The sequence below is a fragment of the Oreochromis aureus genome, linkage group 6 (genome assembly GCF_013358895.1).
Source record: "Oreochromis aureus strain Israel breed Guangdong linkage group 6, ZZ_aureus, whole genome shotgun sequence".
Taxonomy (NCBI): Eukaryota; Metazoa; Chordata; class Actinopteri; order Cichliformes; family Cichlidae; genus Oreochromis; species Oreochromis aureus.
This window is the reverse complement of record NC_052947.1, coordinates 41,153,571-41,169,559: the sequence shown is the minus strand read 5'-3', so window position 1 is coordinate 41,169,559 and position 15,989 is coordinate 41,153,571. Positions and strand designations below refer to the sequence as shown.

Genomic DNA, 15,989 nt, shown 5'->3' with positions numbered 1-15,989 from the left:
CAGGCTCCTGGTTGTTCCTGGTTCCCATGGCTGTGTGTTGGAGTGCTGTTGTTGTTTCGATGGTTCTGATGGAGGGTGTGGAATTACAGGGATTATTTTACATAACCATCATCTTTATCATTGCATTAATTATCATTTCATCCAAGCATTTATTGAAGTTGCTGGCATTATGTTATCATTTGTATTACAGGGGTTATCATAATCAAATATCAACATGTTTATTACAGGTGCAGTTATAACCACTTTAAATCGTTGATTTAAATCTATAATCTTAAAAGCTTATATGCTGAGTATATTGTTACAGTAAAATAGTAGCTGAGTGAAGGCCTGAATGTATTCAGCTTCTTGTTGCATTTGAGTTTGCCTAGCAACAGGTGACGCAAAGAGGAGGACAAGTCCATGGGGACCTCAAAGGCCTGTGATCATCACCATATTTGAAAGAGGATGCCAGAAAGGGGAACTTCTGTGTCTGCATTTATTTCTTAGAATAGATCATTGTCTGTACAAGGGGCAAAGAATGTTCTTAAGATGCAAACTATGTGCTTGTAAACGCAAGAGGGGGCGTTATAATACCCTGATGTTATAAAAGCAATCTGAAGTGTATTTTTGGGCGGGGATTTACAACTGATGGGTTCCAGTGTACGTCTCCCCACACTGCGTGTATTCATTAAAAATCAATTGTTCGATCGACCTCTACTGGACCATCATTGTTTTACTCTCGTCCTCAATTTCGGACCCGTAACATTTGGTGCATTGGCCGAGGGTTGAGTAGAGAGAGTTGGAGGTTGAGACCGAGAGGGTCCGAGGCGCTCGAACGAGCAGACACGAGTCAGTGGTCGAAGTGAGTGGACATAAGCCGGCTTATTCAAAGGTAAGGCACTACCTGTTGAATTATTTCCAAAATGTGCCATTTGGATATTCCAAATTAAAAGTCTACTCACTGAAAATTACTGGTGAAGGTCTGTTTTGATTTTGTTGAAGTTTTCATGAGGTTTACCGGTTGAAGTAATGATAAGTTATAAGTAAAAGTACCGGGTTAAAGTCCCAAAGGAAAAGGAAAAAGAGTTAAAGTGAGTTAGAGTCTCACGTAGAAAGTAGGGAATTTGGTGATTTTGTTGGTTAGAGTCCCATTGGTCACTGACCCTATCTTGTGATGGTCATTTTGTGGGTTAGAGTCCCCTATGTCCACAAGGATAGGTCTGCCGGAATTTTACTCTCGTCTGGGAGTGTAGATTGTTGGTTCAAATTATTATAAATTTTTCTAGAACGACAGCGGTGTCTGTTAAGAAGCGCATTTTCTCGGAGTTAACGCTCCCTCCTGGATGACGACGGTTATCCTTGACCTATCGTGAATAGGGTTAGTACGGTTGGTGACCGGGGAGGACTTGGGAATCTCCAAAATAACTAGTGGTTGGACCACTTGACCGTTTGGAACGGTATTTGCGCTTTTTTGGGTAGTAAAGCTTGGAGCTTGGGCGTTGGACGCTTTTAAATTGAGTTAGGGATTTTAGAGATTAGACCAGAGACAGGTTGGACCTGATACTGGGTAATTGACAATAAAAAACTTGGAGTTTGTCCCTTGGAGGGTTAATTTAAATTTGTCGAAATTGTGTAGGTTTTAAAATGTCAGGCCTAATACTGCAGTTGTAATTATAAAGACATCTGGGTAAAATTGTGTGTCAGAGGAGTCTGTGAGTCAGGCTGGTATTATTTTTAGACTGTGTGTGTGTGTGTGAAAATGCAAATAAGGCAGCTGCAAGGTCTCTAGAGTTTTAGGAAGTTTAGATAGAGACTGTTACACATTGCTGAACGCCTGTATTTAAGACGCTGGGTTTTGTTTATTACAATATTGTAAGTAAAGTTTTATTTCTTGCCATGACTGTATGACTTTTGCTGGGTTTTGACATAGGATACTTAAACTGTTGATACTTATGACCGTTATTTGGGGTCTGAAAACTGAAATTGACTTTGAAATAATTTCATTAATAGAGATGTCTGTAAGTGATGTCTCTTTTGGTGTCTAGAAGTAAGATGTTTTAGGATTTTTAGATGGGTTTTGTTTCAGTTTGAGATAATATACACAGTTACATTTGGTGTTTCTCAGGTATTGTGGTTGACTTTGAGTGATACATATAGGTGTAAATCGTTTGATGTTTGTTGGGCAAAGGAGGACTTTAGAAGATTGTAAGTGGTTTTTCTTTTAGTCCGATAATATATAAGTAGTTAGATTTGACAGACTTGTTTACATTTTGGCTTTATGTTAATATAGGTTGCAACGGGCACAGAGGAAACACAGCACAACATCTTAAGGGTTTAAAATAATAATAAATAAATGAATGAAGTTTCTTAAGGGTTCTTGTGTGTGTTTTTAGGGATAGTTTTTTGTGGGTTTTTAGGGGGAGTGTGTGTTTGTGGTGTTTGTGTGTGTCAAACGGAGATAACATGAAAGCAGAGGAATTAGAGACTAGAATGTCCTAGAAGGCAATAAAATGCAAATTAAGAAGCTGTGAACTGCTTAAACCACAGTTGGTTTCACAAGTACTGCTGCAAACATTGTTGAATGCGTGTGTTTAAGACGCCATTTATGTTTATTAGAGGGTTATAAATAAAGTTTTGAGTTGCTGTAGTGGATGTATAGTAAGTGACTGAATTTTGATAGATGTATATATTTTGAGCCATAAATGCTGGTGTGTTTTATTTTTCAGTTATGTGTGTGTGGTGAGAAGCTGTGAGAATGATGAGAGGTTTCAGTTTCTTTTTCTTTTGACTTGCTCTTTCTGATTATGGAAGGCATGTCCAAGATACTCGTATGAAAGCGTATTTTGAGTGAGTTTAACCGTGTGAATGCTGTCAGTATTTGATTTGAATGTCTCTGCATGATTTGTCTGAGTGAGTGAAAAAGAGAGAAGTTTGAGAGAAAAGGCAGTGTGTGTGAGACGAGTCATGGCGTCTGAAAGAGGTTAGAACATTTAAAAGTGTGTATGAAATATATTTCTTTTGTGATGTAAAGTAGGATGTTTTAAAGTTTGAAAGTGCTTTTAATTCAAGAAATGCATGAGTGATGGTATGAGAGGTTGAGTTTATTTTTATGTTTGAAAGAGCTCTATTTAAAAGTATGTATGAAAGGAAGGTGGATTGTTTTTAGATCAAGATTTAGTAGAATTACTGATCGTTTGTAGACTGTGAAATTTAAAGGGAGACAGAGTCTGCCTGTTGCCTGCAGAAACAGGAAGTATGTGTGTGTGTGTGTGTGTGTCTGGGACAGGAACTTTGCATGCCCATAAAAGGAACTGAGTGTGTAAAGAAAGAACACAGAGAGACAGATGAGTTACCTCTAGGCACATGAAGCAAATGAAGCCTTTAAGAAAAAATGAATATAATACTAATTCTATGCTTTAGTGTGCCAATACAGGTGGACTTCTCTCAACATTGATCCTTGAGTGCAGCACCAGAACAATAGATTAACAGAATTGGGAGAAAATAAGCCAGTTTTTGGCTCGAAATTGTGCAGCTTGATCTCTCACTTTGTCCCTGAAACTGAGAAGAAACTCAAAGGACAGTGAATTTCCTGATGAAGACCGACAGAACATCGTGGACTTGAAGAATTAACTGAAGCTAAAAGCAGTGCAAGCGAAAGCAGTAACACTGACGACGACTGATGAGTCCAGCAGTATGAAAGATGCAACATGCATGCTGGTGAAGAACAGGGTGATGTGTCTGCTTGAAGGCACTGACTCTCATATTTGCCATGCTGGGACTTAACCTAAAAGAAAGACTGTAAAGAAACAGAGAAGAAGACAACAGCTGAGTTGAGACTGTGTTTGCTGGAGCTTTGAAGCCCGAACAGGACACTGTGAATGAAAAAGGGACCGGTGAGAGATGAAGCTGGACGAGTTTAATTGCGAGAATATAGGATATGTTTGGACTGAAAATTGAAACCTGAACTCATGACTGTTTAGGGATGTCCACCACCGCATAACAAAGAGGTAAACATTAGAAAAGGTAAGAATAATGAAAGAAAATAATTGTCATTACCTTAATGAATAGAAAACACACATACACAAGTTGTTACATGTGAGATTATTTTTGAAATGAATCAGAAGTGAGATAGTTTGAATCTAAACCTCAGTGAAAAATGCATGAAGTAAAACTGATTATAATTTAAGATGCAATGAAGAAACAGTTTACACTCAATTAACATAAAATGCAAGGAAGAACACGCTTACATGCATGGTATAATTGGTGTTTCTGACCAGAGATAGAGAAATGGGTTATTTAAGCACTTGTGATAATAATAAAAATGTCTTAGTTTTGTTATTTTCAGGAGTAAAGCAGACTTGGACCGGCTCTCCAGACGCACCAGTCGGAAGGAAATTGTAGGTTAACAGCAATGGATAAGTTAAGGCAAGTTTCTGGTTGAATTGTTCACAGCATGATGTGTCCAGGAACCTGAAAAGCAAGCCCTAGCTCCTGGCTGAAGACCAGGAGTGCTTTTATTCAAGGTGGGAAATTAAAGTTTGGGTTAGTAATTCGGGGAAAAAAGAAAACTGACTGCTTAACTGGAGAATTGGGAAGTGTCTGGGAGACTGTGAAGCCATAGACACAAAAATAACACATACACATACAAACAGAAAATGCATTAACCTTACAAAGACAAGCTCCTGAAGCTGAATGCATAGAGACATTGATTGAAAACCTGGCTAAGAACACAAGCATATGCAATGAAGATCAGCTTGCTGCTTGTATGAGTGAGAGAATGGTGTGAATGTTTAATAAAATAGATGGAAAAAACAAAAGAAAAGTGATTAAAGTAGTGTTTAAAAGAGTGACTTAGGAGTGCTCTCGTACTGAGTGATTAAGACCAGTGATTAGTATAGAAAGAAAATGAAAATAATTCAATAGTGTGTTAAGGTTTAAACATGTATTTCTCTTGTCAAGTTGGCTGTTGAGCTATGACTCAGTATGCAAATTAGCTGGAGCAAAGACACTTCCTGTGTCTGTGTCTCGGAGGCTTTCAGTTCAAGAGAGAGCGGTGGCTGTTGAAGATTATTTGGCGAAATATATAATGGTAAAGTATCAGGATATTTGATTACGGTGGTCAGGTCTGTTCAGAGGGGCAGATTTGGACAGGAAATTTATAATGTAGGGATGACACGTTGTCAAAATCGGTTTATATCATATGCTGAATGAAAACATGGCAAAGTGAGGAAGGGAGACATTGTGCAAACGGTCTTTGGTCTTTTGACGAGGTTTTCGGTGTGTTGAAAGGGTGAACTTTGAGATTGTTTTTGATTTTGGGGCTGTTGTTTTTCATTTTAATAGAGGGAGTTTTGATAAACATGGACATGTTTAAAAGGGCCCATAGTTTTTATAACAGTGCACTTAGAAAAAACCTGTCAGGTGATTTTGTTTTGTACTTTGATGAGCTAATAATCAGCTCTCTTTTTCTCATTTTGCTCTAAGCAGGCCTGGAAGAGAGTGAACTGACGGCGCCGGACAAATTACCAAGTAAGGATTGCAGCGAGTCAATCCAGTCAAAAGTATAGAGAACTATTTTCCTAAAAAGGAAAACGAGATAAAACAAATGATTGAGCTCATTTTGCTGATGTGGAGCATCTGATGACGTGCGCAGAAGGCTGCAGTATCAGCAAAAATATCATGTGGATGCATGTGAGTGAATGTGAGTGATCGGACCAAGAGGGGAAATAAATAAAAGGCTGACAAACAGGAGGAGGGAAGACTTAATTCTGGGATGTTGATGTTTGTTTTGAGAAAATTATTTACTGGGGTTGGATTATGTTATTACATTATAGAATGCCAAATGCTAAAAGGGAAACATTGTTTGAGGTAACTCAAGTTACCATTAACTGAGGTAACACATGATTAATAACTGTTCTGTTTAAGTTTATTTTGTGTTATAACACAGGTTGGATCATAAGTGGGGAAATTGAGTATGAAATGTGAAGTTCTGGTTAACACACAGGTTTTTGTTTCTAGGACGTTCCAAGGATGCAGGCTGTGGATGGAGCCAAGAAAAGATTTGACATGATGATTAATTTGATTTCATTCCTTAAAAACAGGTTTGAAGCTCTGGAGCATGTAGACTTAATATGATATGACTAACCTTTTCTTTTAATGCCCTAACCTGAGTGAAGGATTTTGAGTTTGTAACACATGAGATGTGTCACAAAAAGGGGGGAGTTACAGGATTTAAGGTTTAATTTGAAAGGGGTTTTAGGATTACTTGATGATGTTTAGGTTTTTTGATAATTTAGGTATGGTAAAACTGAGGCAGAAAGTGTTATTTTCAGGTTATTTTTGATTTCTAGAATAAGAGGTTATAATTTAGGCGCCACACATACAGATATGTCAAAGGAAAATTGTATATATGTGATTAGCTACATGAAATGTGCTCTTTTAGGGTTACTAAGCAAATGTCTACGTGACTTTTACCTAATAACTTATGTGATGATAAAGTTGTTTACCGACTAGCAGCTTGCTCTCTTCTAGAACATACAGACTTAGGAAAGGGGAACCTCAGCTCTGAGTTCTGAGAATAACTCTGGTATCTTTGTAAGTTGATAGGAAACGTCGAGACAGCCAGATAGGGCAAATGTGTTAGAGCTTGTAATTAAATGTGGGCTTTAAAAGAGGAAGCAAATTTGGTACAGGACGTGCTTGAGATGATCAGATGAGAGAAGGGGAAGGTCAGGAATAGTTTAGATTAAGATTGAAAAATTAGATTGGGTGAAAGGGGGGTGTAGCAAGTAGATTCAGGGCAGCTCACAGCCCGGCGTAAACGCAAGGTGCTGTCACACAGCTTAAGTTATTTGTTTGATTTATTTTATGACAAAATAATAAGGAAACATTGAAAATATACAACACGTTGAGGAGAATGATAGGGTTGGCCAATCGAAAGGTTTTGTTTGTTTAGCATGATCTTATTTGTTATATTTTAGCGTTTAACATGGAAAATGCCTCTCTGCAGCTTCTCTCCTGATGCTACCCCACCAAAAGACGCTTATCCATAGAGACTATGTCAGCTCCCAAACAGACAACAACAAACCAAGACTAGCAATAAACAATCTAAACATAAATAATAACAAATAAAGAACAATACAGAATCCAAATTTGAACTGAAGAATAAAATAGTGAAATGTGGATTATTAAATATTAGGTCTCTCTGTTAAAAAAAAAAAAAAAAAAAAAATCTCTGTTAGCTGACGCCAAGCGGTCGCAGCAGATGGCTGCCCGTACCTGAGCCTGGTTCTGCCGGAGGTTTCTTCCTGTTAAAAGGGAGTTTTTCCTTCCCACTGTTGCCAAAGTGCTTGCTCAATAGAAAGAGAGAGGCTGAGACGGCTTCACCATCAGCTGTGCACTCACGTCAGTACGAACTCTGCAGCCCACATGATAACAAAGCACACATACACTGTGTGTGTTTTATATTCTCCCTCCTCATTTTACATATATCTTCCTTATTTTCTATTTCATCTTAACAGGTGTGACCTTCATTGAAACACTGGAAATAACAACGCTTTTAGGTGCAGTTTGAAATCGTCTTCTACACCCGAGGAGAGGAACGTGATCCAGAGCACAGCTGATCTCGAAATGCATGTTTTAGAGCAGGGGTGTCGAACTCCAGGCCTCAAGGGCCGGTGTCCTGCAGGATTTAGATCTCACCCTGGGTCAACACACCTGAATCACATGATTAGTTCATTAACAGGCTTCTGCAGAACTTCAAGACATGTTGAAGAGGTAATTTAGCCATTTAGCCATTTAGATCAGCTGTGTTGGATCAAGGACACATCTAAACCTGCAGGAGTTCAACACCTGTTTTTTAGAGCATCTCTCGGATTTTAGCTCTAAATATATTATTTCATGCAGGTTTTCCCAGCATAAATCTTATTACCATTACTCTTCTGACTACACACAGTTATACCCCCTGCCCCTCAGTGATTTAAACACAGCACACAGACGGTCACATAGTATAAAGGCTAACTCCAGCTGGATGTTCTTTTGAATTGTTGCACAGATTTGAAACTCTGAGGTGATCACAGTCCTCATTCTCACATAAGCAGCATAGTTAAAACCTGTTTTTACCATCAGTGATTGTGCATGAAATGCATGGAGGATTGTAACTCACTGCTCACAGGAATCACAAAACAGCAGCAGACTCTGCTTCAGCTCCTGAGTTTGAGTTTAAAATGGGAACCAGTCTATGTGAGATCATCACATCAGGGCTCCAGTTAGTTTAGTGGTTGATTTTTAAATCTCTGGGATGTTTTTAAGGCCTGTGTGTCTGGGAGCTCAGTATCTCTCTGCTGCTCTCACCTCCATCGCGTTTAAAAGAGAAGTGGGAGAGAGGTGGACTGATGTCCTCTCAGCTCATCTCTAATCACACCTGAGAGGTTAAAGGTCAGCATCCAGCCTTTTATGTTTGAAATGATGAAGAGTACTATAACAGAGTTTATGTACATGTGCTTTTGCTAAAAATAAATCTTCTTTATTATTAATCAAAGAAGAGTTTCTGTTGTACCGTTGCTAAGTTGCTTTAATAAAATATTCTGTGACGTCTAAGTTGGGGACGTTCCCTTTTTAACGCTTTGTGAAACAAAAAAGGTAAAAACCTGAGTGTTAATCTACATGAGTATAAACGGCTCTTACAGTTTACTCCAGCCTTCTGAGGGTAACGGATCCTCGGGGCCTAATTTTTCAGGCCACTAATTTCCAGTAGTTTTCCAAGAGCACTGATGTAGAGGAAAACTGCTGTAAGTGGCTGTGACTGATGGATGCTGAGCCTGCAAAGGTAAGAGTGATGTGAGGTCTTCATCATCATCAATACTTCAAATTAAAAGCATCTGTCAGTGCGCCCCAGGGCAGCTGTGGCTACAATATAGCTTACCATCACCAGTGTGTGAATGTGTGGATGACTGAACGTGTAAAGCGCTTTGGGATCCTTAGGGACTAGTATAGCGCTATACAAATACAGGCCATTTACCATTCAGTAAGTTTAGTTCCTGTTTCATTTTGACTTCCTGTCACCTGGATCTGCATCTGGACTGAAAAAAACAAAAAAACAAAAAACAACCCACTGAAGCCATGTTTGACCAGAATATGAATAAACATCCCACAGACTAGTAGATCAGTAGGGTATAATTAGATAATCACCTCTAGTGATTTAAGCTACATTATGAATATTTTGACGCTATTGAGAGAACAAATAAAAACAACAATTATAAGTCATATTAACACAAAAACATGGGACAGGAGGAAGGATGGCAGCTGAGCTGCTCGGTGGTTTGGAAACTTTCAAATGATTTTCCAGTTCAAATTTAAAGGAGACTAAAAAGCAAACATTCTGATTTTACTGCATATTCTTCCTCAGTAACTGTAACTGATTACAGTTACATGTAACTGATTACAGTTACATATCATGTTTTAAGTGTTAGTTCATTAGAAATTTGATTTCAGAGCAACAACTCCTCTCCTCCTGTTTCTTCCTCGCCTCCTCTGTTTGCATCTTAAGAGGGAGGGTCTAGGACGAGGGGAGAGGAGGTGAGGAAAGGAAACTCACCTGTCCTGAACCTTAGCAATAAGTAAAAAACAAGCCCTTAAAAAATAGACACAAGCTGCAGTGGATGACAAACATGTGGCTTCTTCTGCTTCATAATGCAGACTCTTTGAAAGCTGAAGTTTTTGCCATGACATCGAGAACAGAACCTCCCAGCGTCTAACATCAACGTGCAGGAAATAAACGCTTAAACCACAGAAACAGAAAGCAAACAAACACAATCTAAAAGCATTTTTATTGGAACTCATGTGTTTAAGTATTCATGTGAACGTGTCTGGATTCTGTTATTGCGTCAGTTTACAGAGCAAAGCTCACAGGTATAGAAACATTTGCATATATAGTGTTACAAATACTTCAATGATAAACGTGATGAAAAACACACTTCCTGCATCGTCCTGTTTAATTCAGACTGAAAGTCCCCAAAACTCAGCTGATGTTTTTTTTCTTTTCATCCACCTGCTGCACAAATAACTGAAGAACCTTTATAACACAAATAATAACACGTTACACTCAACACTGCAGGCGTTCGCTGCATTTTATTAACCTTTGTGTTGTTTTTCTATAAACATGGTTCACGACCACAGGAGGAGAGCTGTGCTGGCTTCACTGATCTGAGTCCAGCTCACATCATTCACCAGTGCAGGTGTGTCTCACTCTTTCTACTTTCTCTGTCCTCCTGTCTAATAAACACTAACATTTCTAAAATACATTTTTAAAAATCTGATTTTAGAGATTATTGCAGAATTTTCTTCTCAGAACGGGAAATTGAATTTTTCTTTAATGGATATTTACTGGACGTCTCCCCTCACGTGTCTTAGCTCATCTCCTTTCCAGGAAGTGTAATCAGCGGAAACATCATCGTGATTTTAAGAAGAAAGAAAGGAAATTTTAGTTCATCGAGTCTCTTTGTTCGTGTCTAATTCACAGATTTGTGCTTCACACTAAGCCGAGCTCTTTGCACAGATACGGATCGTTGGCATAAAAGACGGCGATCATTTTTGAACTTGCTTCAGCTCCTTTCTTTCGCACCATGTCGATCAGGTCTCGAGCTTTCTCGCCTCTCGGTTTGGCTCTGGCCGCTTCGCCCTCAGCATCAGTGAGCACGGTGACGTGCTGCAGCTCGTCCAGCAGCTTGTTCAGAACTGGATCCGACACTTTATCGACGAAGTTTGTGCGAGCGAGTCGCAGCTTCTCTGCTGAGGCGCTGTTCCCCATCTGAAGAGGACTTCCACCTGGAGAATCAGCCGAGGATGAAGCTGAAAAAATAGGTTTAGAGTCAGAAACACAGTGAGCACATTTCAGAGCAACATTTCTACAAATCAGATCGCTGATTCTGAGCAGGACAGCAAACATCCCAAAGCTGGTTTTCTTTAATGGACACAACAGTCGTGAGATTTGTCCTTTAAAAATACAGTTTTTACAGAGGAGACACTTTGCTTCAGGGATTGTTTACAGCAGCACATTTATTTGGTGATCTAATGAGACTTTGTAGGATTAGGATTCAACTTTATTGTCATTACACATGTTTGCATACAGGGTAAGAAATACAGTTTGCATCTAATCAGAAGTGCAATAGGAGCAGATTACATACAGATTAGCGTTGGATAAAAGGTGGGAACAGTTATAAACAGATTATGTACAAATAGTAAGTAAATATACAGATGTTTATATTGCTATACAGACCAAATGTACAGATGTGCTATCGATGTGTGGTAAACAGCGCTATGAATATATCTACAGCAGTGGAAGTGTAGCTCTCTGAACAGTGGACGCACTACAACAGAGACTATGTCAGTGTCCTAAACTACAGCAGTGACCAATGTGAGCATGTGGTGAATGTTGAGAATAAATGACAGTCATGATCATGGTCACCCTGAGGGATGGGGGGGGGGGAGTGTAGGAGTTAAGTGAGTGTGGATGGTTTTGCTGCTGGTTTTAGTCTGAAGGCTCCTGTAGCGCCTTCTGGAGGGGAGGAGCTGGAAGAGTTTATTGGCAGGATGAGAGGAGTCCCTGAGAATGATGCGTAGACATGTCTTCTTGTGGACATCCTCAACGGCAGGAAGTGGAGTCCCTGTGGTGAAAACTGCCCAACCTGCTGCAGTGCCTTGTGGTCAGCAACAGAGCAGTTCCCATACCAGACTGTGACACAGTTGGTCAGGATGCTCTCCATCGCACAGCAGTAGAAGTTACCCAGTATGTCAGTAGACAGGTGGTTCTTCTTCAGTGTCCTCAAGAAAAAGAGGCACTGATGGGCCTCTTTTTCTAGGCTGGAGGTGTCAGTTGACCAGGACAGATTCTCAGAGATGTGGGTCCCCAAAAACTTGAAGCTGGAGATCCGTTCAACATCTGTGCCATATATGTAGATTGGGGCATGGGTGTCTGTCCTCTCTCTCCTGAAGTCCACAATGAGCTCTTTGGTTTTAGCTGGTACTCAGGAGCAGGTTATTGTCAGCACCACACAGCTAGGTGCTTAACCTCTTCCCTGTAGCCAAACTCATCATTGTCACTGATGGTGACACCGTGGTGTCATCTGCAGACTCGATGATGGAGTTGGATCCATACTAAGGTCTGCAGTCTTAGAGGAACGGGCTCAGCACACAGCCCTGTGGGGTGCCAGTTTTGAGTGTGATGGTGGTAGAGCAGTTATGGCCTGACCTAACATGCTGGGGTCTGTTGGTCAGAAAGTCCATAATTAGGTACAGATGGAGCTGCTGATTCCAAGATCCACAAGTGATCAGCTTGGAGGGAAGAACTGTACTGAATGCTGAGCTGAAGTCAACAAACAGCATTCTTGCATCAGTATTATTGTTGTCCAGGTGTGAGAAAACACAGTGAAGCGCTGTGGGTACAGCATCCTCTGTACTCCTACTGCTTTGATAGGGAAATTGGTGAGGATCCGGTGGGGGGGAAGCATGTCTTGAGGTGTGCCAGGACCAGTCGCTCAAAGCACTACAATGTGATAGTTGTTCAGGCATGCTGGTGATGAGCATTTCGGCACTGGCACGATGGAGGTGGTCTTGAAGCACGCTGGTACTACTGCCTGGACAAGCGACATGTTAAAGATGTCTGTAAAGACCCTGCAAGCTGCTCAGCACATGCTGGAAGCACACATCCAGGAATGCTGTCAGGGCCAGCAGCCTGGTGAGCGTTGATACTGCTCAGTGCATTATGGACATCTATGGTGGTAAGAGTAAGGTTATGGCAGTCATCAGAGGGCAGGGTTTTGGCAGACTTTTCCTTGTCATCCTTGTGAAAATGAGCGTAGAAGTCGTTTAGCTCATTGAGGGAGAACACATTCATGGTCTGAATTCCCAGCCACATGCATTGTGGGTCCCAGTTGACAAAGTGTTCCTCCACCTACAGCTTGTTGCTGTACGTGGTCTTCAGGTCTGCCCTGGACGTACTGCAGGCCTGAGCGTCACCTGATCTGAAGGCATTGTTAGGTGCCTTTAGTAGAAGCCGTGCTTCCTTTGACTGCACCTGAATGTTGTATGTATGTACCAGGCTGTTTCCTTCCTGTGGGATAATCCTGTTTAGTCCTTCCTGGCTTTGTGTGGCACACTGGGTTACAGTATTAATGAGATGGGGTGTGTCACCTCAAAGTAATCATTTTTAAAAAATCCCAGAAAGATAATTCTGTTCATCTGGACGAAGACTTTTTCTCGTCATCATCAAAGTAATTTCTTCAGCCTCGAGGCTTTTATTCCATTTAGCTGTACAGCACTTTGGTTGTTGTGTGCTGCTGTTATATGTGCTTAGAAGTAAACTGACTGTGTATGAAATTCAGAGCACAGACTGAATCAGGCAGACACACAGCGGTGTAAACTTTATTATTATTTTACATTTATTTAACAGTGAAACGAGGACGGAGATTTGAGAGATTTAAGTTCGTTTCTCTTTTATGTGCAGGTTGGATCTCTGTCAGGTTTCAGTTTGTGCTGTGCTGAGTTTAGGCTCACCGGGCAGATGAAGGTCATGCTCCCACACTCGTGTCTCCTCGGGATCTTGCACCATCAGCATCACTTCCTCTGCGTTCGTTGTCAGGATGATCTCAAAGGTCGGGTGGTAATTTGGTCCGTAATTTTCAAAAAACTCTGCACGCTGAAGCGAAATGGAAACGCACAATTTAAAACAGCTTTGTGGATCAACTGTCTGCTGACACTCAGCGACTGATACTCACTGCAGGCTGTATTTTAAAGTGGTGCGGGGCGCTGCTCAGACTGTACTTTTGACCTTTGTGGAAATAACAGAAGGACGGCGCTTCGATGTACTCTGAAGCAGTGTGCTGCACTTTCACCTTCAGAGACATCACAACATTTTCTTAGTGCATGAATAGTTTCAGAGCTTCAAAGCAAACAGATACAGAACAATCAGAGGATTTATTCATGCAGAAGCCATTTAATGATCTCATGATAAAGTCATACGTCGTGCAGAGGGACGTTTCCTGGGAGCAGCATCACACTGAGGATGGGGCGTGGCCTGTTTCTCAGGAAGAGCAGGACTTGGCCACGAACGGGTTTCGTCATGTAATTGAAAAAACGCTTAGTGAGATCCCAGACGAGGCCAAAGGCGGAGAGGTGAGGGACGTCCACGACCACGTGAGTTTCAGTGATCTCCAGAGGCTGTATGATGCTCAGGCCATCATCCGTGATGTGGACCACAGAGATGCTGTCAGAGACCAGTGCTGGGAAAACACACAGCTTCATTCACTGCAACAGCCTCCAGAAACTTTCCATACAAAGCAAATCAAAGCATTTTCTGCAGGTTTAATTCTCCTTCAGGTGGTTCAGTGGCGTCCTTACCCGGCTCAGGTTCACAGTGTGGGAGGTGCAGCTGACGTATAGAGTCCTGAGGACACTCGATGCCGAACAGCGGGCCTCCGGCCACTTTGTGCGCTGGTTGGAGAACCAGAGGATCCCAGATCAGAGTCTTGTAGGTGACCTCACTCTCACCAGTCACATCAAAGACCAGACCAGTCAAAGAACACTGGAACAACCCTGGACCGGGAAACAGGAACCTGAACCACACACAATGCTTCAATATGGAGCTCATTTATGTAGCTTTTAAATTGTGTCTGATTTAATTTATATAGTGCAAGACTGTCATCACAATAGAATTCATATTTTGAAGTAAAGCCCAGGGTTTATCCTACAATATTAGTGAGAAAATCTTAAAAAAGCAAGAAACATCTATGGCAACATCCTTCTACAACGTTTCCATCAGATGACAGTTAGATGATCACATCCATCCATCCATCCATCCATCTTCATCCGCTTTATCCGAGGCCGGGTCGCGGGGGCAGCAGCCCAAGCAGAGAAGCCCAGACCTCCCTCTCCCCAGCCACCTCCTCCAGCTTATCCGGGGGAACACCAAGGCGTTTCCAGGCCAGCCGAGAGATATAATCTCTCCAGCGTGTCCTGGGTCTGCCCCGGGGCCTCCTCCCGGTGGGACATGCCCGGAACACCTCGCCCAGGAGGCATCCTTGTCAGATGCCCGAACCACCTCAACTGGCTCCTTTCGATGTGGAGGAGCAGTGGCTCTACTCTGAGCCCCTCCCGGATGGCCGAACTTCTCACCCTATCTCTAAGGGAGAGGCCAGCCACCCTTCGGAGGAAGCTCATTTCTGCCGCTTGTATCCGCAATCTCGTTCTTTCGGTCACTACCCACAGCTCGTGGCCATAGGTGAGGTAGGGGCGTGAGATCGACTCGGTAAATTGAGAGCTTAAGCTTTACACTCAGCTCCCTCTTCACCACGACGGACCGGTGCAGCGTCCGCATCACTGCAGCCGCAGCACCAATCCGTCTGTCGATCTCCGGCTCCCTTCTCCCATCACTCGCGAACAAGACCCCGAGATACTTGAACTCCTCCACTTGGGGCAGGAACTCATCCCCGACCCGGAGTGGGTACTCCACCCTTTTCCGGCTGAGAACCATGGCCTCAGATTTGGAGGTGCTGATCCTCATTCCCACTGCTTCACACTCGGCTGCGAACCGTTCCAGTGCGAGCTGGAGGCCTTCACCTGATGAAGCCAACAGAACCGCATCATCCGCAAAAAGCAGAGATGAGATTCTGAGGGCACTGACGCGAAAGCCCTCTGCCACTTGGCTGCGCCTAGAAATCCTGTCCATAAAAATTATGAACCCGGTGACAAAGGGCAGCCCTGGCGGAGCCCATCACCCACTGGGAACGAGTCCGACTTATTGCCGGCAATGCGAACCAAACTCTTGCAACGGTTGTATAGGGATCGAATGGCCCGTAGCAATGGGCCAGACACCCCATACTCCCACAACACCTCCCACAGGACACCCCGAGGGACACGGTCGAATGCCTTCTCCAAGTCCACAAAACACATGTAGACTGGTTGGGCAAACTCCCATGCACCCTCGAGTATCCTTGAGAGGATAAAGAGCTGGTCCA

The 15,989-nt window shown here is 42.1% G+C and overlaps 1 protein-coding gene across 4 annotated transcripts in view; it reads right to left on the bottom strand.

Annotated features, from left to right (window-relative positions):
- Positions 1–9,787: 9,787 nt before the first annotated feature.
- Positions 9,788–15,989, bottom strand: part of LOC116319570 (NACHT, LRR and PYD domains-containing protein 12-like) — a 28,959-nt gene continuing 22,757 nt past the window's right edge. For all 4 annotated transcript variants that reach the window (XM_039614074.1, XM_039614070.1, XM_039614071.1 and 1 more), the window contains 5 exons: positions 14,374–14,588; positions 13,996–14,255; positions 13,752–13,868; positions 13,531–13,672; positions 9,788–10,827 (listed from right to left, as the gene is read on the bottom strand). In XM_039614074.1, coding sequence (XP_039470008.1) covers positions 10,508–10,827; positions 13,531–13,672; positions 13,752–13,868; positions 13,996–14,255; positions 14,374–14,588 — 1,054 coding nt within the window. In that variant the 3' untranslated portion in view covers positions 9,788–10,507. The remainder of the gene's footprint in view (positions 10,828–13,530; positions 13,673–13,751; positions 13,869–13,995; positions 14,256–14,373; positions 14,589–15,989) is intronic.